General features: G+C 41.1%; 1 protein-coding gene across 1 annotated transcript in view; it reads left to right on the forward strand.

Moving 5' to 3' along the window:
- LOC134022079 (CUB and sushi domain-containing protein 1-like) overlaps window positions 1-25,949 on the forward strand; it is a 522,528-nt gene that overhangs the window by 214,444 nt on the left and 282,135 nt on the right. Inside the window, exons 7-10 of the mRNA XM_062463297.1 lie at window positions 503-580; window positions 3,980-4,061; window positions 5,746-5,870; window positions 7,645-7,766. Coding sequence (XP_062319281.1) covers window positions 503-580; window positions 3,980-4,061; window positions 5,746-5,870; window positions 7,645-7,766 — 407 coding nt within the window. The remainder of the gene's footprint in view (window positions 1-502; window positions 581-3,979; window positions 4,062-5,745; window positions 5,871-7,644; window positions 7,767-25,949) is intronic.

Genomic DNA, 25,949 nt, shown 5'->3' on the forward strand with positions numbered 1-25,949 from the left:
ATTCACGTTAGAAACTTAGCCCACTGCTGGAGGATCACTCCGCCCTCCCGCCCGGTCCTCCCCCCAATCCCCACTACCCCCCCACACACACACGCATGCATCATAGTCATCTCTACTACACCCACCTCTGACGCATGTACACATATTCCACTCTACCTCCTGACTCCCCCACTCTCACCTTGCCCCTCCACTAGAGTTGTGACTGTTGAGGGGTAATTGCAGTATTTATTGCAAGAGTAAAATGTCATCCTAAGTGATGGCTGCTGCCCCCAGCTTCAGTGTGTAGGATGGGGTGTCTCTGTAATGACCTGGAGGACATGCTCTGTATCACTTAGAGTGCCTCCAGCACCACAAGCTTCAAAGACTTGGGAGGGAGAAAAAGCAAATGCTTTTCTTGGAGCGGTTTGCATGTTGTGACACAGATCCTCTCAGCTTTTGCTTTTAGGCTGTTTTGTTAATTACATTAATGGATTCTAATGTGTTACGCTTTCTTTGGCTGCAGTGAAGAAGGCCATCGAGCTCAAGTCCAGAGGGGTGAAAATGCTTCCAAGCAAAGATACAAACCATAAGAACGCAGTGTGTAAGTAGCATAAATACTTAAATCACAGACACAAAACATACACACACACACACACTGGTATATATGTATGCACATATGCATCACACAGGCATACAGGAAACACAAACTTGTGTGCTGAATATCTCACAGCCCAATCGGTTGTTTACCTTTGTAGTAAGCCTTCAGAGTTGGCCTGGCTATTTGCTGCATTTCCATAATGTGTTTTCAGAAAGGACACCCTTGATGGTATCTATTATGCTATGAGGAAATAATCCACAGGTTAACAGCACATTAAACTGCATTAAAAATTTGTGCAATGCTATGCTTCACCAAGCATGTTGCAGTAGCAATTAGCATCTGAGAGTGGCTGAGTGTGGAGCACTAGGGCCCCGTGCCTAATATGGAACTATGCCTGTGATTTATGGAGATAGAAAATCCTGTATGGATGCACAAACGGCAATTATAAGTACATGATTTTGTGACGCTGATGTCAAATAAACAATTTTATTTCAATATCACGGCATGTGAAAGACACAAAGGAAGCAGTAGCACGGGGAATCATAAAGGTAGCATAACTCCAATCCTTAACATAGTGTGTAAATCTTATAAAACCTTAGATGGAAAGGGATTTGTGGATATTGATGCAGTGATATGTAGATGATGGCCTTGGATCTTACAGACCTATAGACCCTGGACACTGCTGAACACAATCTGACAGACCTATACACCCTGGACACTGCTGAACATAATCTCAGACATTTAGACATCTGGTCACTTTCTTTTCTTTTTTCTGGTTCGATATGGCAAAAGTGAATGACCCAAAAAACTTTTTAATTTAATTTAATTGGCTAAAATTGGGCCCCTCCCTCCACATACCAGCATGTTATCTAGATTTCAATTGTTATATCCAGCCAGGGAAATGAAATGTTCCCTGTGGATGGTCCCCTGGATCTACAGTAAGGGTATACCAAATCAGACCAAAGCAGTGAATTTAAACTGTCTATCCATTTAAGTAGGCGAGCCAGTGAAGTACTTACATTTGTAAACTACTTTGAGCCTGTTCATTTATTGAATACATTTTCCCATGGGAAACTGTGTCCAAACTTTTGACTGGTACTGTAGGTCTAAGTATGATCATTTAAGGTCAAACATTTTGCGACTTACTAGATAATGCACCCTATATAATCTATAGCTTTGTGATGTCGCTGTAATTCTAGTTATTGGGTGTGCTTTGCCTTCGGCAAGGGCACAACCTTTGTTCTCTCACATATATATTTTTATTATTATTTTTTAAATTTCTTTTTGCCCCCCTAAAACTCTGTCAATATTTGGCCTACATAGACAACCTAGGTGTCAAAAGTTTCGTCTTGGTAGCGATTGAGTTGCTTCTATTGGGATTTACGTTCCGTTGCATAGTTTAGGCTCAAGTTAAGTTTTTGTGGCGAAAAGTGAAGCTAAAGGTGGCTAATTTGCTAGCCACAGTCACTGACGTTACTAACGTCACTACGTCACTAACGTCACGAAAACACGCGTGACTACCTTTGGCAGAACATTCGTTTCGCATCTGTTAACTTGGGGGATAGCTAGGCTAACTATAGCTTTACTGCAAGGCAGCTGCAGAAACGCCACAAGCAAAGAGGCCAGGGTGATAACTATTTACTCATTTTACTTTGTGATATGACACACAATTGTGATGTGTAATGTACAATATAAGATGATATTATTAAGGAAGTACATCTACTTTCGGAAACAGTAGTCTACTATTTCACTGAAGTATTAGCATCATGACATTAGCCTGTGTTGCCCGGGCAACACATATTACAGTGGTCTATGATGTATCTGTTTTCAATCGTTAAAATAAACATTCCTCACATATACATTTTCGTTGTAGGATTTATTATGACATTAGATTACAAGTAAACTATTTGTGGGTGAAATTATCATTACCTGTGTTTTCAATCCAGTGTATCACTGCAACGCTGTAGCCTACGCGAGACACTACAAAAACATCTACACAGCTGTAGGAAGTCAAACGGCGACAGAACATGTTCGGCACTCCCCTTACTTAAATCAAAAGTCTATCTAACTACTAACCTGAACTTCATTGCCACAGCCTAAACTTTGTCAATCTGTTCATGAAAATAATTAATTTCAGCCTAAACCGTACAACGGAACGTTAAATCCAATTCAACCAACGCAATCGCTACCAAGACGAACACAGCAGTAGTCAAGTACTGTACCGTAGTAGTACAATTTACCGGGGCAGCTTCTCCACACAGGGCTATATCGCATTTTGCGTTGTTACTGACAATGATCGCTACCAGCGAGCTTTTTGTGAATGAGCGATTTTCCACTAAATAAATGTCAATCTTATTTACGTTTTGGGGGGCATATTTTCAGTTAGCAGATGGTACTGTTTGAATCGCGATTCCATCTTCTACTGCCGGTAACGTCGTAGAATAATCTTCAAAGGGGGTTCTTTATTAATGAATGAATGCAATGAGTAGGCTAAATGCATGAAAATATCACGAGAAGGGAAAAACTTAAAAGGACGTTTAAGTCATAGAGATTAGGTCGATTTTTACACCGGTCTGCCAAATGTATTCGTTTTGATTCAACGATGAGGCTGCCTCTTGCAGGGGAAATGAGAAGACATCTATTTCATTCTACACTTCACTCGTATTTTCAGTTGTAAATGAGCAGCAAAAAAAATGCTTTTAAATCTATGTAATCTTTATAAATAATAAGTATGCATTTTTATATAAAATACAGAAATATCAGTAGTAAAAATGTAATAAAAAAAACGGACCCCTGTGCAACCGACGCAAGCAAGCACACCCTACAATTTCCCCAGAAATTGTACCCTCTCTAGTTACATTTGCTGTAGTTCTGTGCAAAACGTTTACTTGCCCAAATACTAAAGTATATATTTTTAATGGATGTTTAACTTACAATGTATTTTTGAAAACTTTGTCTGTGTGTGACGGGGCATTTACAAGACTTGAGGTGCCAGCGTTAGCCATCTTATGTTAGGGATAGGTTCATTCCTGGATGAGGAGCAAAGGAGTATTTGAGGGTCATTCTTTGGATCTGGTTTCGACCAGAGTGAGATGCCCAATGAGAGGGCTGGCATTTGAAGAGCAGATCAAACAGAAGGACATGACAGCTGATCAAACAGCCAAACTCAGCCTTGCCACACTGCACTGACCACACACACACACACACTACAGGCAAATACACTGACTTTGTCCTCAGGCCAGCACTAGAATTGTTAAGGATGCTTCCGTTTCAGATTGATAACCCATCTAGTTCAGCATCAGCAGTACTTTGTCAATACTTCCACCAAGATGATGTCTCCCCCCAGTTCATTTGATCCTAGATGTTGTTTTCCTGCTGGCAACCTACGTTCTCTGTCTGCAGTGAGCCAATCAGGGCTGGCTGGGGATGTGTGTCCTGACCCGGGGATTCCAGAAAACGGCAGGAGGATGGGTTCCGACTTCCAGTAAGTTCCAGAATGTATTTTACTTCAATCAGTTGCCGTTTGAAAGGTTTTGTAGCCCTATCAGGTGCACTGATGGGAGTAGGGGTTCTTCTGGAGAACCAGCAGAGGATTCTTCAACTCCTGCAGCTTCAACATCCCCATTAATAACTGCTAAAATTTTTGCTCAGTAGTTGATCGGACCGTGTAGGATAAGGTGGTTGGGTGAGAGATAAGAAGGCACAGTTAGTCATCACCATTAAACACCATGCAGCTGAATAGAAGAATTGACACAGGGGAAAAACTACTTCAAAACAACAAATGGGGGGAAATAGTTGAGCAGCGGTTTATTTATAAAGTCCCCTATGGATTATCTGCTGATGTTCAAAGTATGAGACACAATTATGTTAATATGCATTAACTGGTTATGGCTAGAATAATTGGATAGCAGATAATAGTGTTGATAGGACTAGATTGTACTGTGAAGCATTTGCTATAATACTATACTAATATACTCTACAGATATAGGCTCTGTAAAGAGCAATTCATAGTTTTCAGTCACGTGACATGCTCGGTGACCTGGAGGGCAGAAAGCTGCTGGCTATAGCGGCTCACACCGTTGAGACGCAGTAAAAGCCGGCAAATTTACCTTCCCACGTTTCTTTGGATCACCTCTCAGCTAAAGAAAAGGAAAGATATGGACACAAACTGCAAGTGTTCCCGTCTAACACAACAACCCAACAATTTATCTCACTAGCAAACTTTAACTCACTACGACCACTGCAGTTGGTCACCTCGATACACAACAAACTATGTCAAACCGATTACATAAAGATGTGTTTTATGGCTAAAAATATAATAATTAAGATACCTGTATATACTTGTGTTTAACTTTACTTGTGCTTCGCTTTGATGAAGTGTTAGCTGCAAATACGTGTATATTTGGACGGCTGGCATTGTTTGCCCTCCCCGGAGACAGAGGTAACGTTAGGTTTAATGGCACAAATCCATAATCTCCTCCTCTCTGGGTTTTCTTTATCGGACAAAATTCTAAAGAAACACAGCCCAAGCTTGTCTCCTCTTCGATTACTGCATCCGATAGAACAACAACTATCCGACATTTTGGCAACACAAAAGCAACAGACTCTAAGCAAATGTATGACTTTATAATGGGTGGCGGGCAGCGGAAAGTATTTTTTTGCCCTCCAAGGGGGCGTGCCCCTTGGAACGTGATGTCACGTGAAAACTATGAATAGACTTTGATGGAATATAAAAGCTATTGTTTAATGTTTTAGAATCCCTGCTGCCTTTCAGTTAAGATACAAATAGATTGCCTTGCAGTTATCCTGCATTGTCAGTCTGAATGTAAAACCCCTCTCCAAATCCACCATATCAGTCCATGCAAACTGAGCAAGGAGTGTATGCATTTGTCCCCACAACTTCAGGTGCTATTTCTATGGGTTTTTAGGAGGTTTAAGGTTAGGGTAGAATTAATGTTAGGGTTACATTAAGGGTTGGGGTTAGGAGTTGGGGATAGTTTTATGGTTAGGAGCTAGGGATAGGCTTAGGTTTAAGGTTCAGGTTAGGTTTTTGGGTTTAGGTGAGGATTAGATTTAAGGTTAGATTTAGAATAAGGATTTGGAATGTGACTGAATTCAGAGTCCCCGCAAGGATAGCTGTACACAACATATTTGTATATGTGTTGCAGGGTTGGAGCCAGTATCCAGTTCTCCTGTGATGACAGTTATGTGCTGCAGGGGTCGAAGAGCATTACCTGCCAGAGGGTGACCGAGACACTAGCAGCCTGGAGCGACCATAGACCCATTTGCCGTAGTGAGTAAATATGCACACACAAACACACATGTACACATGTTCTCAATCATAGAATAATAGTAAGAGGTCTTAAACAGTCAGTAATTAAAGTTATGTAAATCATCAGTAACATAGCATTAACAGTCAGTAACAGAGCACTAACAGTTAGCAGCAGACAGTCTTTATTGCACCAGTCAGTGTGAGTCAGGCCTGTCTCCCAGCCAGACGGTTGTTGTAGGGATGATGTCACATCGTGTTACAGCAGACGGACCACGCCACAGGCTCTGAGTTTGGAAGGGCTCTGTGGAGCGGTTAGGGTTAGTCAGTCTGGGGAGGGTAGCTGGGCGATTAAGCAGACAGTGGCTTGCTGTGACTGCTGCCTACTGTTATCTGTCCTAACGCCAGATCAAAGCCGCTGAGTTTCTGCATGCTAGTGCTAGACCATCCATGGCTCTGTTGAAGATCTCCAGACCTAATGATCTAAAGTCATTAGTACTTCTCTTTTTTCTTCTGTGTAGTCTTGTTTGTTCCTGTTTGCCATCTGTGAGAGGCAGTAACTGCAAGCTGTCGGCTTTGAAGTGTTAATAGCTGTGATCAATACCAAAGGAGTGAGCTCCCAACCTGTCAGCTCTGCATTGCACATTTATGCCAGCTCCTACTGGGAGCAATATGCAACAGAAGCATCACAGATATAGGATAGCAGCTACCTACCAACCCCTGTCCTTTTACACCGGTAGCACACAGATGGAACGCTGCAGCTGTCACAACAACCGATCAACCCAACAAAAGAACCAAACAGAGATGCATAGAGCAAAGTAGTTCTGCGAAAAAATCCATTAAAGATAATTTCAAACAGAACAGAATGAAAGCATATGATGGAGTGACCCTGATGGCAAATGGAATTAAGCTTGCTGTGATGAAAGGTATGGATGCATAGATAGGCTCTCTACTGCAGGGACAGAGGATAAAGCCAGCTTACATGCACACCTGAGGGGATGGGAGATAATGGCCAGACATGGGAGGGAAGAGAAATGAAAATAAAGAAGAGGGAACTGAGGCCAGGCCAGATGAATTGGAGCAGAGGAAAGTGAGAAACGGATGAGGAAATGTTTGAGAAGGATGAAAAAAGAGGCAAAGTGGAAGAAAACTGTAGAGGACACTGTCCTCCAGATGACAATAGTCAAATAGAAACAGAACAAGGGTTGTCAAGGCAGCAGGAACCACAGTAACCATGTTTGACAATTCTTTAGCAGGACTTCAGCAAGTTCCTGATTGTCTCGGACACCTCTAGCCTCAGCATCACTAGTAAACCCAGAGAGTATCATTCTAATAAGACTCACACACTGCAGTGTATAGGGCAGACTCCAAACAGGCAGAAGCGTGTTGAGTTAAAAGCCTTCCATTGCAGAGGTCTGAGATCCATAGTTTTCTGGATCCCAGGTGATTATTTAGAGTTAATTATAGAACTTTTCACACTTGTAATTAAGGATGCGTTGATTCTCCTGTGCTCATCAGAGCCCTCTGACTGGTAATTAACAAACTTGCAGTGCAGTCTTCAGAGATTTCATAATTCATAATTTTTGCTAATTTCTCTGGGGCAAGGGTCACGCTCAACTCTGCTGATCTCACCATTGATTCCTCTCACTGTATTTCAACAGTTAAGCAGTAGATAAGACTAACACATTTACTGTTTAGTAAACAGAGGAGCCTGGCTCTGGAGTATTCAAGTGAGAATGTGTCATTCTAACCTGTCAGTGTTCTCCACTAGCAAAAACACTTGTGTTGTCTTTCTTAGCAAGAACCTGTGGTTCTAACCTACGGGGACCGAGGGGATTCATCACATCTCCTAACTACCCAGTCCAGTATGAGAACAATGCACACTGTGTCTGGGTCATCACCGCACTGGACTCTGGGAAGGTGAGTACCCATCTTGTTTGATTTCCCTTTCTTGATTTTGGAATAGTATACCGTATTTTTGGGAAAATAAGCATAATTTTCTATAAACCGCATCCCATCAGAATGGGAGCTTTGTGTTTGTAAATCTGAGTATAACCCTCACTGGAATATATTCCGCACTTGATACGGAAACAATGATAGCCTACCAAGCAATGCACGAGTATAGGCGATCTTACAGCATGCCATTGAACTAATATTTACCTTTAGACGCTTGAGTTCTAAATATTTCAGACGTAAGTTATTTTTCCGAAACGGTCAGTAGCTAGTTTTAGTTAGCTTCCAGGCTAAGTTAGCTAGCATAATACTCGTAGCAATGCTACTACCATGCTAGTGTTACTTGTTAGCCTTCTCATTAGTACATTTTGAAGGCATACTAAAGCGTTTGTGGCATTTTTGTCCATCGGAAAATATTCATTTGGAATGTTCGAAATCGCATACCGTATTTCTTTGAATAAATGCCGCCATCGAATAAACACCGCCCTTGAATAAACGCCGCACCAAAAATGTACGTTGTGTAATAAACGCAGCCCTCAAATAAACGCTGCACCAAAAAAATCTGAAAACGGTTATTTAATTGGTTAAATTAAACCCCAGTATTTATTACACATGTACATAACTTTCTGTTTGAAAGCTAACGTGTATGAACATTTAGGCATGCTGCTTCAGATTTCTACACAATGTAGAACACCTGTATTTGAGACAGTTGTACTACCAACGCACACCTAATTGATAGCCAATGAGAAAGGGAGTTGCCGCACTCATAGACAAACAAAGAATAGACAAGGAGGTCAGCGGTAGTAAATGAAACCTGCATTTTTAGCAGCATGATTCATTTATCAAAATGCCAGCAACGAAGTTGTCTATGGCTGCACTGCAGCTACAATGTACGAGATCACCCTTACTAATTAAACGGCGCCCTCGAATAAACGCTGCACCAAAAATGAACGTTATTTAATAAACGCTGCAGCGTTTATTTGAAGAAATATGGTATATGCGACGTTACGCTGTGAGACCCGCATTCGAATGATCACATATGTGCGATGCTACTCCTTAACGGGTTAAATAGCATTCACCAAAAAAGTGTTTCTGCTGTTGTTTTGTTATAAAAACATGCTATAAGCCGCTTCGAAATATAAACTGCACCACCACGAACATTTTAAAATCGGGGTATAAACCGCGGTTTTATTTCCGAAAAATACGGTAATCCAACTGTGTATGCAGTTAGATAAAGTATTGTGGTCAGGTCCATTGTGGTTGTGTGACTGTGTTGTGAGTTAGATTAAAAAAAAATGGTCGTTATGATCAGGTCTGTAGAAGCCAACAACTGACCAACACATGCTAGTAAAAAGAAAAAAGTGGCAATCGTCAAATTGTACTAGGACGCCATTTAGGAAGACATTTTTGTTACCACTTACCTTTTTTCATATTTTGTATGTTATAATTATAAGACTTTATATAGCACATTTCATACAAGAATTGCAGCTCAATGTGCTTTACATAAAATCAATAAAAACAATAATACAAGTGATAAAAGTAATTAAAAAAATAAAACAAATACGAAAAAAACCAAAATGTAACTCAACAAAATACAAGCCGCAGTCTTTGCGGGAATCAAAACACATATGCCGCAGTCTTTGCGGTATCTCGAATCCGGCTTAGACTCGAGCTGCCTTTGCAGTTTCCAAAACATAAAACAACCCAGACTAGCCGCAATCTATCTACCGCGGTCTCTCTAATCCAAAAAACAATAATAAAACTAAATATAGCTGCAAGCAGCGATGCGGGTTCCTCCGCAAAATGGCAAAATATTACAAAAATGTACATTGTAGAAGATCAAGAGTTGGACAACAAGAGAGCAAAACTACTTTATGTTTGGCCAACAACAATAGGCTGAATGGGGATTTGAACTCATGAGCATAAGGTTACAAGCCAGTCTCTCTATCCTCTCTGCTACACACCAACTGTTGAGATTTTATGAATAGAAAGGGCAGAGTATTAGCTTTGGTCAGCTTTGGGACAAAGGTTAAGAAACGGTTGACATTTCAAGGTAAAATTGCATGAAATTGCGCATGGTACATCAGAATGATGTCACCTTGAAGCCAATAAGGTTTGAAAAACCATCAGTCAAAATGATATTTGATGTATTGACACAAAGATATTGAGGCAATGTGGACATTTACATAAATACACCCCTTTCAGAAATGTTGTATTGCATTTCTCATTCCATTTCACCCTATATAAAGACATCTGCCCGGCCCGCACACTATCCCCATCCATGCTGTTTCCCTCTCTCCCAGCGCAGGTCACGCCAAAGGAGAAATGCTGCAGCAGCCGCATAAGGTTTAGATGTAGTCCAAAATTGCCTCCCACAATCAAAACATATTAACCACAACTCTGTTTTCAAACTTTCTCAAAGATCACTTGAAAATCACAGCTATTGACTCTCTTCTTGAGTAGATCTCTTTCCAGAACCTCAGTCAATCCACAATCAAGAATAACCTCGTAGGCAACTTGGCTAGGGCATGGCCCACAATCAGCTCCTTGAGAGTACTGCTTGTGATAGTAAAGAAGCTGACACTCTGTTCCCATTAAACTACACAACATGCACACTCAGGGTGACCAACAAGATTATATTAACTAACAAACAATAACATTACAAACATTTAACTGAACGAACACAACAACTGAAATCCCTCGCATGGCTGTTGTAACCTAACTATTTTCCACAAGTCTTTGCGTTTTTTGACATGCCTCACTGCATGCTGGGTACCTAAGAGCGCTGACGTTGATTATCTAGCTGTGCTCCGACTGCGTGATATGACGAGATGCTAGTGACGCGCTAAGGTCTCGGAGTCTACTGCATTAATCAACAAGTTCTGCCAAGCTATTTTTACTAATGTTTTGTTAGCAATTGAATGGTAATGCAAGCTAGCTAAAAACAATGTTAGTTAGCTTGGCTAAACTTTATTCAAAAATGGGGGGATGGCGGGAACATTAAAAGTGTAGGGTACAGTAAAAGTGAAATGGAACGCGTCTTTCTGCCTTGAAGCTGCGTGCGCATCATCATCAAGACCCCATCTATATGTAAAGATAACATCCAAGCTAATGATTTCCCCAAATCTGACTACAGCTTTGTATACCATATGTACTGTGTTATGGTTGTTTGAGTTAAACAACTTGCTAAATGAATTAAATGTCTGTTAAATGTCAAATCCAACTATAAATGTATAAAAGAGAGTTACAATCAAATCAGATGTTTTTTTTACCGAGAGGTTTAAAAGGCTACCTTTGCATAAACTGACATGCACTAACTCAGATAACTGAGTTTCAACATCCATTTACATTTAGTCTCTATTTTTTACACTACTCTTGAGGCATGTTTAACTTAATGTCTGCACCTCTCTGTCACCAACTGTCTCTGGAGGGGGGGGGGGGCTTCACAGGGTGTCTACAGGTATAAACAAGTTAAATATAAGACTTTTTAAGACCTTTTAATACCACTTCCAAATGAAATTAAAGACCAAACTTACGATGGACATCAAAAGTGGAAATATACAGTAATCTTTCCAAGTAAACACTGATGTCTGTTCAATATGAACAGTATGGTAAAATGACAATAATCGGGTTTAAGAACATTGACTAAATGTGTGTAATGCGAAAGGATAACACAAAAATGTAATTGCTGTCCTAAATTATATGTATTATTACACTATGGTGGAAATGGTGGAGCAGAAACTAGCAATTCCATGAATCCCATGGAAACAAAGGCAAATGTGTGAGATGTACTGATGTGGAGCACAAATCATCCAAGAAGCAGTACTTCTCTTGAGTGGATCATTGGATTCAGGTCAAAAGTCTATCACTTGAACTGGTTTCATCACTTACTGGGACATGGACAGGATTAAACATTTAGACTTTCATCAAAGTAAAAAATGCTGGTTTGTCCTTTTTCATCAATGTCCTCAAGAAAAAGCAGTCTGCAGAGCTACTGTGTCTGTGGGGTGACTGTCTCTGGAGGGCTGGCAGGCAGGGGCAAGCAGGGCCTGCAGGCAGGCAGGCCAGCTGGATGAAGCTGTCCTGGGGTCAGGGCTGAAGAGAAGCTGTCCAGCTAGAGAGGGGTAGTCCAGCAAGGGGTCTGTGTTGCTTTCAGCATCCTCTGTTGCATCCTCTGTTACACTAAGCATCCTCTGTTGTTGCTCTCAGCATGCTCTGTTGCACTCTGTTGAGCAGGCCTCTGCATGACCTGTAAAAGTGAAGAAAGGGTCCATGTCAGTGGTGAAAAATTAAGCTTTTTCCATCTACACTTGATACAGACTTCAGTTTTGACTGTGAAATGCAGTGTCACTACTTGAACTTGAATCCAAATGTGTTGGAGACCCATGCAAAGTCACCTGGTTGGATTCCAGGGTCGAGCAAGAGTATTTAGCTCTAAACAGGCTCGCCTTGAAACATCTGAGATACTGGCTATCTTTAGCAGGCTCTTTTCTACAAAAAAACAGTCATCCCTGACGTTTTTGGAGTAGAATTGAGCAAAATACAAAATTGTTTATACACTGCCAGTTAGGGCTGGGCGGTATGACGGTATATACCGTGCAACGGTAGAAATGTGTCTACCGGGAGAGATTTGGCTATACCGTTTCAACCGCGGTATACTTTTATACAATATTTTTGTATTACACGTGTCAATTAAATGTCTGGTTGTTGTATTGTATATAAGCCATCATATAAATCGCATTCTTGCGATATTTAGAATTGTAGTTTTAACTTTGATTTGATTTGCTATTTTCGTTTGACCTTGAGGTACATTTGCGTTGGTCTGACGGAACGGAGTGTATTTTGTCTAAGCGGACCACATTCATGCCGATGCTAATTAATTATATATTTGATGACCCATTCTGCAGGTAACCAATTCGATTTGTTGTTCAAGTTTTATGTCTCATGCTGTAAAATTATTGTTGTAAAATTACAATGGTGGCATTGCTAGCATTCTTGATCTAGGATGACTAGTGAAGGCTAACTACTTACTCACTGAGAGTGAGGTCATGCCGGGAAATATCAAACTGAGGCTTTAACATATCGACCGAGCTTTAATGAGGTTGATACGCCGAAACCGAAGTTAGATATGGATAGTAAAACTCAGACTGATCGCTTTCGCTCATTTTGACATTTTCGTCCGAGGGCATTACGGATCCGTGTTGAGCTGTGAGTAGGTCACCACGCGGATGGCATGACTGCGCATCAGCCAATCAGAACGCTCGTACTCGTAACTTTTTGGAGTCTTTTGTTTTTAACTGAAGTGTTGTCTCATGTGAGGCAGTTGTTTTTGTTTGTAATAAATAATCGAGTGTGATGATGAAGTATGGTATGGTTATTTTGTACCATTTCTTAATTGAATTTACAGAACAATTACTATACCGTGATATATACCGTAACCGTGATATAAAATGACTCATACCGTGATAGAAGATTTTGGCCATATCGCCCACCCCTACTGCCAGTGGGCGAGCCGAGTCTGACTCTGAGGCTACTGTCAAAACAATGTACAGTATCCCCGGGACGCAGTCTCACTCCACTTGTAAGTTTTGCACAAATCACAACCATCTGGCTAAAAGCACAATTCCCACATCTCTTGAAGGCTGCCCTTTTTTGGTGTCGACCGAACAGTAAAATGGTGAATTTATGAACATGACGCGACCAAAGCATGGCTGCCGCCTAAGCCTGTGCGGTCTCCCTTGCATCCAAACTCACTCCAATTACAAAGACTTTCATGACCCAAATCACAATTCTGAGCCTAGGTCTGTGGGGAATCACTTGTTCTCCTAAAAGCTGCCCTCCTCTACCTTTTTGATGAAGAATTTGCCGAGATGCTAAATGATTCACTAATTATAAACACAGAGGGGAAAAGCTAGCTACTTTTCGAGTTCGGTTCTCCGTCACTTCAAACTCACGATCTAACGGTCTCAAAGTGCTCAAACCTTCACCATAATTCAAGACTAGTGTACTTTCACGAACCCAATCATTGATTCTAACCCTTGGGTCAGAATGACCCGAAGATAACACATCAGTCATTGTGACCCACCGTCGTATTGCGACAACTTTACTGCATACAAAAACAAAGTGAAGCATTTTCTTTTAACCGTTGGGCTGTCTCAGACCCCCCACATTGCAAAGGTTAAAAGAAAATTATTTTTATTTGTTTTTGTATTGCTTAAAATTGGGTAAACACAATGATGGTTCGTTATGAACCTTTGGGTCATGTGACCCGAAGGCAGCACAAGGGTTAAAATGTGTAAAAATAGGACTTACCGAACGTAGCTGCCTCAACACGGCTATCATAGCTAGATAATCAGCGTCAGCGCTCTTGGGTACCCAGCATGCAGTGCGGCATGTCAAAAAACGCAGACTTGTGGAAAATAGTTTGGTTACAACAGCGTTGCGAGGGATTTCAGTTGTTGTGTTCGTTCAGTTAGATGTTTGTAATGTCATTGTTTGTTAGTTAATATAATCTCGTTGGTCACCCTGAGTGTGCATGTTGTGTAGTTTAATGGGAACAGAGTGTCGGCTTCTTTACTATCACTAGCAGTACTCGCAAGGAGCTGATTGTGGGCCATGCCCATTTTTCCATCTTGCGGAGGAACCCGCATTGCTGCTTGCAGCTATATTTCCCCATGCAGCTGTTCCCCATGAGAAATAAGGCATGTCTACCAATTTACAGGCATTTTGGACTAATGGGACGCTGGGGAAATCACGTAGACTTTGAGCGTGTTTTATAGCGCCACCTATGGGCGTACATGGGCCACTAGCCGTCTGGGAGTAATGAGTGACCTGTTGTATCATTGGGCCAAATTGGAAAAAATCGGGAGCAAAATAAGAATAAGAATACTAACAAAAACAATAGGTTTCCTTCTACCGGAGGAACCCTAATAAAAGTTGTAAAATCCTTGAGATAAAATTAGTTAAATGCTTTGGTAAAAAGATAGGTTTTAAGCTGTCTTTTGAAAATGTCTAGCATGTTAGCTTCCCTAATATTTATGTATAATTTGTTCCATAGTTTTGGGGCGTGATTGACAAAGGCCGCATCACCAAAGTTAAAGTTTTAAAGAAGTCACTCAATATAATAAACATAATTTTTTGGATTATTGAGTACTCTGTCAGAAAAGTAGTCTTTTTATGCATGTTTTCTAGTTTTGGGGGCGTGATGGGGCTTGAGTTTGATTAGCATCTTTGGTTTTGTTGGCTATTGTCACTTAGTTTGGGTCTGGGCCACATGACTAAACAAGTATTAGAAAATTAGCAAAAAAATCAGTTAATTAACAGACAGCTATCAACTCGGCCTAAAACTTGCATCCGTATGCCTGCACCTTGTCGAATGCGTGAGACTCACGGCGAATGCGTGAGACTTGAGAGCCCTGCATTAGCTGTGTTACAGACTCTGAAACGGCGAAAACTAGAATTAGCGTACATCTGACGAACAACTGAGCAATAAAACCTTGCCTGTATGTGATTGCTTACACACGCGATGATACAAATCACATACAGCTCAACCTAGCAACAGGAGAAAACGTAATTGTTTCGCGCACTCGCGCGGAAGGGGGGAACTGAATTCTCCGAACACCTGCCGCATGTAGCAGAGCACAGGCGTGTCATCACACGCAGGCTGTTTATCAATCCACGGTTCTTGTGTTCTTGCGAACTCGTTTGACATCATCTTTCATTGCCCAAGTACGGTTCCAATCCAAAAAACACAAGTCACCAAAAATACCCGGAAATGTTCTTGATCCGCTCCTTTTATCAAGGATGCATCGGATGATGACTTCGCCAGCGAGAACGCATCTGATTTCCCAGAAGTCATTAAAAGAACATACGCAAGACGGTCGCAAGACGCTTGGCAAGAACGTTCTTCTCAAGAACGCAAGTACGTTCTTTAGGGATGGGTATCGAGAACCGGTTCTTGTTTAGAACCGGTTCCCAGTGAACCGATTCCTGGGAATCGTCAGCCAAATTCTTTAACGATTCTGCTAACGGTTCTCTGTGCCGTTGCGCATGCGCAAACTTTTATAGTTTATTCAGACTGCAGCAAACATGGCAACTAGGCAGAAGCGTTCTAAAGTTTGGTTGTATTTCACACGACAAAATGACAACACCAGTTGTAACACGTGTAAAAAAGTATATTTCGTCGAAGGGAGGAAATACAACAAATATGAAGAAGCATTTGAACACAGCATGGAATGAGGGGTCAGATGGCTGAGCGGTTAGGGAGTCGGCCTATTAATCAGAAGGTTGTTGGTTCGATTCCCGGCCGTGCAAACTACGTTGTGTCCTTGGGCAAGGCACTTCACCCTACTTGCCTCGGGGAGAATGTCCCTGTCCTTTAAGTCGCTCTGGATAAGAGTGTCTTCTAAATGACTAAATGTAAATGAAGTTACTGGAATGTCATATGTTCGATGCATGCAGCAGCGCAGCTAAATAGGCCATAAGGTGAACCCTGTTATCGTTTCAACCCGCTCCACTGACTGGCATCTACACAATCTTTAGCTCATAAAAAAGAACGAGTCCTGCTAAGCTACCAAAAAAAAGTTTGTCGCTGAAATTCCAGTCGATTGTCAATGCGTCTATGTTTTATGCAGAACTAGTTTCTTCAGAGCGTAATAGGATTTTGGTGGCACGGTTCGACACGTGATCCTTCTACACCACTAAGGTAGCTGCTTTTTGTTGAGTTTGTGCGTCTTTGAGAAGTCGTATAGCTAACTTGTCAGTTAATTTAAGCCTGTTATTGTATTGTCTATATTCTTGCTAATTTAAATTAAGTTAACTGGTGATCTTCGTTGTTTGTATTATTCCCCTGATAGCTAAATTGCACATGTCTGTTGATTGCAGCGATTGCTGCCTTTGCTTACGTTTGTATTTTCGGTGCATTACTATGCAGAAGTAGTTATCATTAATAAATAGTGGGTTTATTGTTATTATTTGCTACAGAATGCTTAGCCTATCAACAGTGTACATGCTTTCGAGTACCTTAATGGATAGGCTAGGCTACTGACCAACGTCAATTATTAATACGTCAATTAATAATTGGCAGCATTTATGCCATTTAGAACATACTTTATGAGTGGAAGGTCTCTAAGTAGCCTAACCTTATTGCTTTAGGGGAAATAGTACGAAAATATGTGCAATATTACATTAGTTATTAAACTAGGCTATTACATTAACCTGGGGGGGGGGGGGGACAGACAGACTTATGTCGTTGTTGTAACATTCATTCATTCATTCTTCCACAAATGAAAACACTGATCAACCATAAAAACAAACGTAATGAAAAATATGAAATATGATATATAAAACTGTACAAAACAGAATAAGGAATAACAGATTAAGGACACTCAGTCCTCACTGTCAGTGTCAGGACAGTTATCTTCCAGTTCCTCAGTTTCTTTTGTGTTGGCACAATTACAACAACGACATAAGTCTGTGCAACACAGTCCTGCAGAAAAACATGAACATCTGCCTATCTCACACGCACTTTTGCAGCCGCAGTGTATCAAATGCAAAACACTGTCAGGGGCCGAATTTCTGTTACGTTCAAGGTCCCATCCTCTATTTGCCAAACATATCCATCCATGTTGACAAAAAGCAGCTACCTTATTGGTGTAGAACGATCATGTGTCGAACCGTGCCACCAAAATCCTATTACGCTCTGAAGAAACTAGTTCTGCATAAAACATAGACGCAACGATAATCGACTGGAATTTCAGCGACAAACTTTTTTTTGGTAGCTTAGCAGGACTCATTCTTTTTTATGAGCTAAAGATTGTGTAGATGCCAGACTGTGGAGCGGGAATCATTTTCTAAAAGACTTTTCGTGGTTCACCTTGCGGCCTAAAAGTTCGCGCTTCATCTCTAACTATCCACGGTAGAGCTAAATTCCTCAAAAGTGATCACAACCACTTGTCACTGTGGGAAGCAATTTGCCTTTATTGTGTATAGTCGATCAAGTTATCTTCTGTCCCTTCGTTTGAAGCATACATTTTAGCTCCGACATTCGTCTCCCATTATTGATCACTTCACATTAATTATCGGAGGGCGTGTGTTATCAGCAAACATTCGCGTTGTCGTGTTAACCCAATATTAAACTTCTCATATTGATTTTTAATACATTATTAAACTTCGCATTTTAATTGTTGAACAGAATGGCCGATGTTTGACACTGTCATATTATATGATTTGACCTTGGATGAAAATGGAAGATTCTATAGCTAAGCTAGCGTAGCTAATAGAAGTGTAGAAGAAGAGCAACGGAAAAATGTAAATGTGTATGTATACATACTGTATATGGTGTGCAGCATTATAGAAAATTATATAAAAGAAAATTAATGTAAATAAACCCGTTTGTGCTCTTCCCCCCCCCCCCCCCCCCCCCCCTTGCCCAATAAGAATCGATAAGAGAAATCCATAAGGAATCAAATCGATAAGCAGGAATTGATAAGGAATCAGAATTGTTAAAATCTTATCAATACTCATCCCTAACATTCTTAGTGTTCTTCGGATGGAACAGCCGCAGATCCGCTTTCCTTGGAGACACAGTGGCATAGGCTATATTTTGGAAACGTGTTATTCCAACAGCCGCCCCAACAGCATCCCCGCATTGATCCTTCTTTACGTTGTCCTTGTAAAATTGGTGCTGGGGGTCATACAACTCGCTGTGCTTTTCAACTTCAAGAATTAATTTGATGTCATCCATCTCCTTGAATTTCTTTGCTGATTTTCAAAATCAACTTGGGGTTCTCTATCGGTATGTCTGCACGTGTGTGTGTTGTGTGCAAGATGTGACAACTGTTGCATCAACTCTAGCTCTTGAGGTTAAGATTTTCTTAGCAGGAAACACAATGTTAATTTATTTTTAGACTCTGTTTACTTGTTTACTTAACCTGTGTCGTTTTGTGTCACCTTCATGTCAAGTGTTTAATGTTTTGTGATGTTATACCCTTGTCCCAGAAGACAAATACCTATTAAATAAGAGAAAAAGTATTGAATCCTGTAATTATCCTTTTGTTAGTTTATTATTGCAAAGTCATGGCTTACATTAGCAGACAAATACCATTAGAAATACTGAATTATCGGCACAAATAAGTAAAATGCAACAGAGACTATTTCTAGACAATAATTAAGAAACCTTTCTTGATGCAATGCTTTGTGTGCTGCTCTTTAACATCCTTTGTGAACAAAGAGGTCAGAGATGTGAAAATAGAGCAACCATTAGCCATCTCTGTTGCTGAAGGGTTGGCTGCATGCAGGAGCACCTTCAAGGAAACAAAGCCCTTCAAAAAGAGCAGAGCTGAGTAATCAGTCCCTGTTTATAATGCATGCGAACATGAACATGCAAACATTCACAGACCATTCACGTACTGTATGTACATTTACATTTAGTCATTTAGCAGTCGCTTATATTCAAAGCGACTTACAAGAGAGAGCTTTACAAAATGTGTATAGGTCGATGATCATAAACAACGAGATAGCCCCAAAAACATGCGGGTAGCCAAAACATGAAGCGTAAATTGTGAAAAGCAAATAAGTGCCAATGGCTGGAACCAGAAGAGCATGTAGTTAAACAAGTTACAATTAAACGACAAGATCCTCGAAAGTGCCCAGAGTGTACCTGGAGGAAAGCAAGCAACAATAATATAATTCACAGCGAGTACAAGTAGTTAAATCAGTTACAACTAACCAACAAGTGCAACAAGACCGGTCATTGTGTTCCTGGAGGAAATAAACTAACATCTGATCCAACAAATCTTTCCGTACCGTTGTACTCCCGGAACAGGTGCGTTTTTAGCCTTTTCTTGAAGGTGGAGAGACAGTCAGTATATCAGATAGAGGTGGGGAGATGATTCCACCATTTGGGGGCCAGACAGGAGAAGAGCTTGAGTTGGGAGCGGGTGGTCTTGAGAGGTGGGACCACCAGATGTTCAGAAGAAGACCGTAGGTGGCGGGTGGGGGTGTAAGGCCGGACAAGAGACTGGATGTAGTAGCGTGCAATCCTGTTCACCACTCGGAAGGTCAGTACCAGGGTCTTGAATCTGATGCGGGCCGTGATGGGTAGCCAGTGGAGGGAAATGAAGAGCGCGGTAACATGGGAGCGTCTGGGTAGGTTTAAGATCATGCAGGCTGCTGCGTTCTGAATCTTCTGGAGAGGGCGGGTTGCGCATGCTGGGAGACCGGCGAGAAGTGAGTTGCAGTAGTCCAAGAGGACAAGTGCTGGGACTAGCAGCTGGGTTTAAAATTGTTAAACATTGTTTCGGTCTGAACTGTGTTGAGTTGGAAATTATTATTTAATTATTAGTGCTGATTTGGCATTTGTGGGATTCTTGCAACGTGTGTTTCTCTCTAATTAGAAAAGGAGGGTATGAAACATTGGTTTCTGACTGAGAGAAAGAACCAGAGATTATTAAATAGCTAGACAGAAAGAGATTGGCAGAAGAGAGAATAGTCCAGTTTTTCAGTGTGTTATTTATTATTAAATACATATATCTGACGTGAAGGGGATGATTTTTAAAAGCTGTGTCTGTTACAGACCAAGTTTGACATCTACAGATTGCTTGTCCTAATACTTCACTTAAGCCTATAGCGGAATGCTAACTGCGCAAACGAGAAGCACATGTGGTGTCTTACCCCAGAGTTAGGGGCAGGGAAGAATGGAACACTGCTGAGTTTATTGTTTTTTTATAAAACCAGTCTGCACCAGGGGCGTAGACTGACGTTGTTAACGTTCGGGGCTTAGCCCAAACCTAGCATTGGGCCTTCAGCTAGGGACGACATAAATTTGCAAAATTGTTTGCTGGCCGGTTGTTTGCCCAGGGAGCCATACAAGCTAAAACAGCCACTGTGCACAGTGCCCGTTATGAAGTAAGTGATTCCTGCGGCCAAATGTACGGAGGCGTGTACGCATGAAAATGGGCGCCTACAGGTGTTTCTACAGAGTTTAAGATTTATGAAAAAACAAGTGGTGTGAGAATCTACTTAGCCTGCACATTTTAGAACCAAGCCCCCACCCCTCGCTCCTCGGCTTCAGGCAATGGCCCCGGTGGATCTTAGTGGTATTGCATTTCCAATTAGGGACCCGGTTCGTTCCGGCAATTTTATTCTATTAACTCAAGTCAACATATTCAAAACTATCTTCTCCCCAAAAATAATTATATTCTCGAACCTGCCTCAAACGACTAGCTTTTTCACTGACTGAGCACAGGGAGAAAAAGCTTTCTAATCTACAGTCGCCTGTAGGGATGAGTATTGATAAGATTTTAACAATTCAGATTCCTTATCAATTCCTGCTTCTCGATTCGATTTCTTATCGATTCTCTTATCGATTCTTATTGGGCAAGGGGGGGGGGGGGGAAGAGCACAAACAGGTTTATTTACATTTTCTTTTATATAATTTTATATAATTCTGCACACCATATACAGTACGTATACATACACATTTACATTTTTCCGTTGCTCTTCTGCTACACTTCTATTAGCTACGCTAGCTTAGCTATAGAATCTTCCATTTTCAGCCAAGGTCAAATCATATAATATGACAGTGTCAAACATCGGCCGTTCTGTTAAACAATTAAAATGCGAAGTTTAATAATGTATTAAAAATCGATATGCTCAGTTTAATAATGGGTGAACACGACAACGCGAACGTTTGCTGATAACACACGCCCTCCGATAATTAACGTGAAGTGATCAATAATGGGAGACGAATGCCGGAGCTAAAATGTATGCTTCAAATGATGGGACAGAAGATAACTTTATCGACTATAAACAATAAAGGCAAATTGCTTCACACAGTGATAAGTGGTTGTGATCACTTTTGAGGAGTTTAGCTCTACCGTGGATAGTTAGAGATGAAGCGCGAACGTTAGCTGTGCTGCTGCATGCATCGAACACATGAAATTCCAGTAACTTCATTCCATGCTGTGTTCAAATGCTTCTTCAGATTTGTTGTATTTCCTCCCTTCGACGAAATATACTTTTTTACACGCGTTACAAGTGGCGTTGTCATTTTGTCGTGTGAAATACAACCAAACTTTAGAATGCTTCTGCCTAGCTGCCATGTTTGCTGCAGTCTGAATAAACTATAAAAGTTCACGCATGCGCAACGGCACAGAGAACCGTTAGCAGAATCGTTAAAGAATTTGGCTGACGATTCCAAGGAATCGGTTCACTGGGAACCGGTTCTAAACAAGAACCGGTTCTCGATACCCATCCCTAGTCGCCTGCCCTTCAGTAGACAGTTTTGCACATGGTTGCACACATACATGAAGGTTAGAGTTTATTCCCATAATTTTAAATGACTATTTTGACTGACATAATTAAACGTTTATCTAGAGCAAAGACGACGATGAAATGGTTTTACAACCACCAGTGCCGCTGCTAGCTATTTTGGTGCCCTAAGCATAATTCCTTTATGATGCCCCCCCCCCCCCCCCACACCCCGAGAATTTGTTTTTGCCAGTTTAACTTTTTATTACCAAACATATAACTCAATACCAATAACACAATGTAACATCTATTCAGAGGTGGTGGTTCTCTGCTGTGTATCTGTCCCTAAACTGCTGGTTGAGGGTGGTTGATCAGGGCTTGGTACTGTTGTGGAGTCTACAGACATGCTGGCTAGCTGGGGTTGATGTGTGCCTGAACTGCTTGTAGATGGTTGCTCGTCGTCTGTATCTTCCTCTTGGCCATGTGCTCCTCCTTGTACATATCTCAGCCTTTGACCCTGCATTCATTTAGAAATACTAAGAAAAAGGATCAGTATAGAAAGAGACAAGATATTCAAACAAAGAATCTTATACTGAAAAAACGAATAAACATATAAAACTGAAAGCATGCAGCCAAGGAGCTCTCCACCTTTATTACTTATTTATAAACAATTTGATCAATCTAATATTAAAGCAGTGGTGTATAGTAACAAAGTAGAAGTCTTTTGTTACTAATTAAACGCCGCCCTTGAATAAACGCCACCCTCGAATAAACGCCAAAAATGATTATTGTGTAATAAACGCTGCGGCGTTTAATCGAAGAAATACGGTAATTGAAATAAAACATACATAATACATTAAGACACTTTAAATAACAAATAACAATATAGCTGCAGGCAGCAATGGCGGGTTCCTCCTCAGCATTGCAAACCATTACAAAATTGACATGACACAGACATGTATTTCATACATGTACACAACATTTCAATACAATTGGATCAATGGCTGATTTGAAGTCATTTTTTGAAATTCTTCAGAAATTGTCACTGTAGAGAAATATCCATGCTGCCGACATTATGGGTTCTTGAGACTTCTTTGTTCCCCATTGGCAATAAGGCATGCGTACCAACTTTTAGACATTTTGGACTGACAGGGTTAAAATGCCACCCTTTTGAAAGTGACAACTTTGAAGCGTGTTCTGTCAGGCCACCTGTGCTCTGGTCAGGCCCATCATGCAGAGATCCATTCTTTAAAAGCTTTGATTACAACAATAACTTTATGAAAGTCAGAATACACTTTAGTAAAGGACGTGTGTAGTTTATGTACTACTACTGCTTGCTCTGCCCACACACTTTCCCCATCCATGCTGTTTCCCTCTTTGCCAGTGCGGGTGGTGCGGTGGCCGCATGAGGTTTAGGTGTAGTCCAAAAGTTGCCTCCCACAATCAAAACATATTAACCGCAACATTGTTTTCAAACTTTCTCAAAGATGGCTTGAAAACCACAGATATTGACTCTCTTCTTGAGTAGATCTCTTTCCAGAATCTCAGTCAATCCAGAATCAAGATTAGCCTCATAGGCAATTGGTCTGGTCTAGGGCACAGCCCACGTTCAGCTCCTTGCAAGTATAGCCTGTGATAGTAAAATGGCCGACTCTCTGTTCCCATTAAACTACACAGCATGCACACTCAAGGTGACCAACAAGATTATATTAACTAACAAACAATGGCCGGGTTTCCCAGATTCGTTAAGAAGCTCTTAACGCTAAGAGCTTCTTAAGAGCGTTCTAAGAACGCTCTAGAACGCTCTTAGAACGCTCCTAAGAAGCTCTTAGCGTTAAGAGCTTCTTAACGAATCTGGGAAACCCGGCCAATAACATTACAAACATCTAACTGAACGAACACAACAACTGAAATCCCTTGCGTAGCTGTTGTTTTTTTAACATGCCGCACTGCATGCTGGGTACCCAAGAGCGCTGACGCTGATTATCTAGCTGTGCTCCGACTGCGTGATATGACGAGATGCTAGTGGTGCGCTGAGGTCTCAGAGTCTCCTGCCCGAGTTCAAGTTCTGCCCGATTAGCAAGCTATTTTTACTAATGTTTTGTTAGCAATTGAATTGTAATGCAAGCTAGCTAAAAACAATGTTAGTTAGCTTGGCTAAACTGGTTTTCATAGCAACAGAAATCAACAAATCAGATCAGTCGAACTTTATTCAGAAATGGGGGGATGGCGGGAACATTAAAGGTGTAGGTACAGTAAAAGTGAAATGGAACGCGTCTTTCTGCCTTGAAGCTGCGTGCGCATCAACAAGACCCCATCTATATGTAAAGATAACATCCAAGCTAACAATTTCGCCAAATCTGACTGCAGCATTGTATACCATATGTACCGTGTTATGGTTGTTTGAGTTAAACAACTTGCTAAATGAATTAAATGTCAAATCCAACTATAAATGTATAAAAGAGAGTTCCAATCAAATCTGAATTTGTTTTAAACCTAGAGGTTTAAAAGGTTACCTTTGCCTAAACTGACATGCACCAACTCAGTTTCAACAGCCTTTTACACATTTAGTCTCTATTTGTTACTCTATTCTTAAGGCATGTTTAACTTAATGTCTGCACCTCTCTGTCACCAACTGTCTCTGCAGTGGGGGCTTCACAGGGTGTCTACAGGTATAAACAAGTTAAATGTAAGACCTTTTAATACCACTTCCAAATGAAATTAAAGACCAAACTTACGATGGAAATACAAATCAAAAGTGGAAATATACAGTCATCTTTCCAAGTAAACACTGATGTCTGTTCAATATGAACAGTATGGTAAAATGACAATAATCGGTTGAGTTTAAGAACATTGACTAAATGTGTGTAATGCGGAAGGATAACACAAAAATGTAATTGCTGTCCTAAATTATACTTATTATTACACTAGGGTGGAAATGGTGGAGCAGAAACTAACAATTCCATGAATCCCATGGAAACAAAGGCAAATGTGTGAGATGTACTGATGTGGAGCACAAATGCTCCAAGAAGCAGTACTTCTCTTGAGTGGTTTTTATTCAGATGAATAATCATTGGATTCAGGTCAAAAGTCTATCACTTGAACTAGTTTCATCACTTAAGACACAAAGTCAGCAGCTTGGCATACTGGCACATGGAAAGGATTAAACATTTAGACTTTCATCAAAGTAATGCTGGCTTGTCCTTTTTCATCAATGTCCTCAAAAAAGCAGGCTGCAGAGCTACTGTGTCTGTGGGGTGACTGTCTCTGGAGGGCTGGCAGGCAGGGGCAAGCAGGGCCTGCAGGCAGGCAGGCAGGCAGGCCAGCTGGATCAAGCTGTTCTGGGGTCAGGGCTGAAGAGAAGCTGTCCAGCTAGAGAGGGGTAGTCCAGCAAGGGGTCTGTGTGGATCTCACCATCCTCGAGTCTGTTGCATCCTCTGTTGAACTCTGTTGAGCAGGCCTCTGCATGACCCTCCAGACCTGTCAAAGTGAAGAAAGGGTCCATGTCAGTTGTGAAAAATGAAGCTTTTCCCATCTACACTTGATACAGACTTCAGTTTTGACTGTGAAATGCAGTGTCATTACTTGAACTTGAATCCAAATGTGTTGACGTCATGGAGACCCATGCAGTCACTCAAAACACAGGTTCGATTCCAGGCTCTGGCAAGAGTATTTACCTCTAAACTGGTCAATATATACACATCTGACAAAAGACCAGCTCGACCTTTGCTTGTAAACAGTGATTCTGACTGTAAGAGACCTTTAAATAGCCTGACTTACCGAAATTGGCAAAACTAGCCTGGCTAACGTAGGTCGCTTTCTCAGGGCATATGACGAATGAAACAGGCTCGCCTTGAAAAAGTCTCCCTGCCGCATAGGCTTATTACAAAGACTTTCACG

This window comes from Osmerus eperlanus, chromosome 6, assembly GCF_963692335.1.
Source record: "Osmerus eperlanus chromosome 6, fOsmEpe2.1, whole genome shotgun sequence".
In the NCBI taxonomy this organism is placed as follows: Eukaryota; Metazoa; Chordata; class Actinopteri; order Osmeriformes; family Osmeridae; genus Osmerus; species Osmerus eperlanus.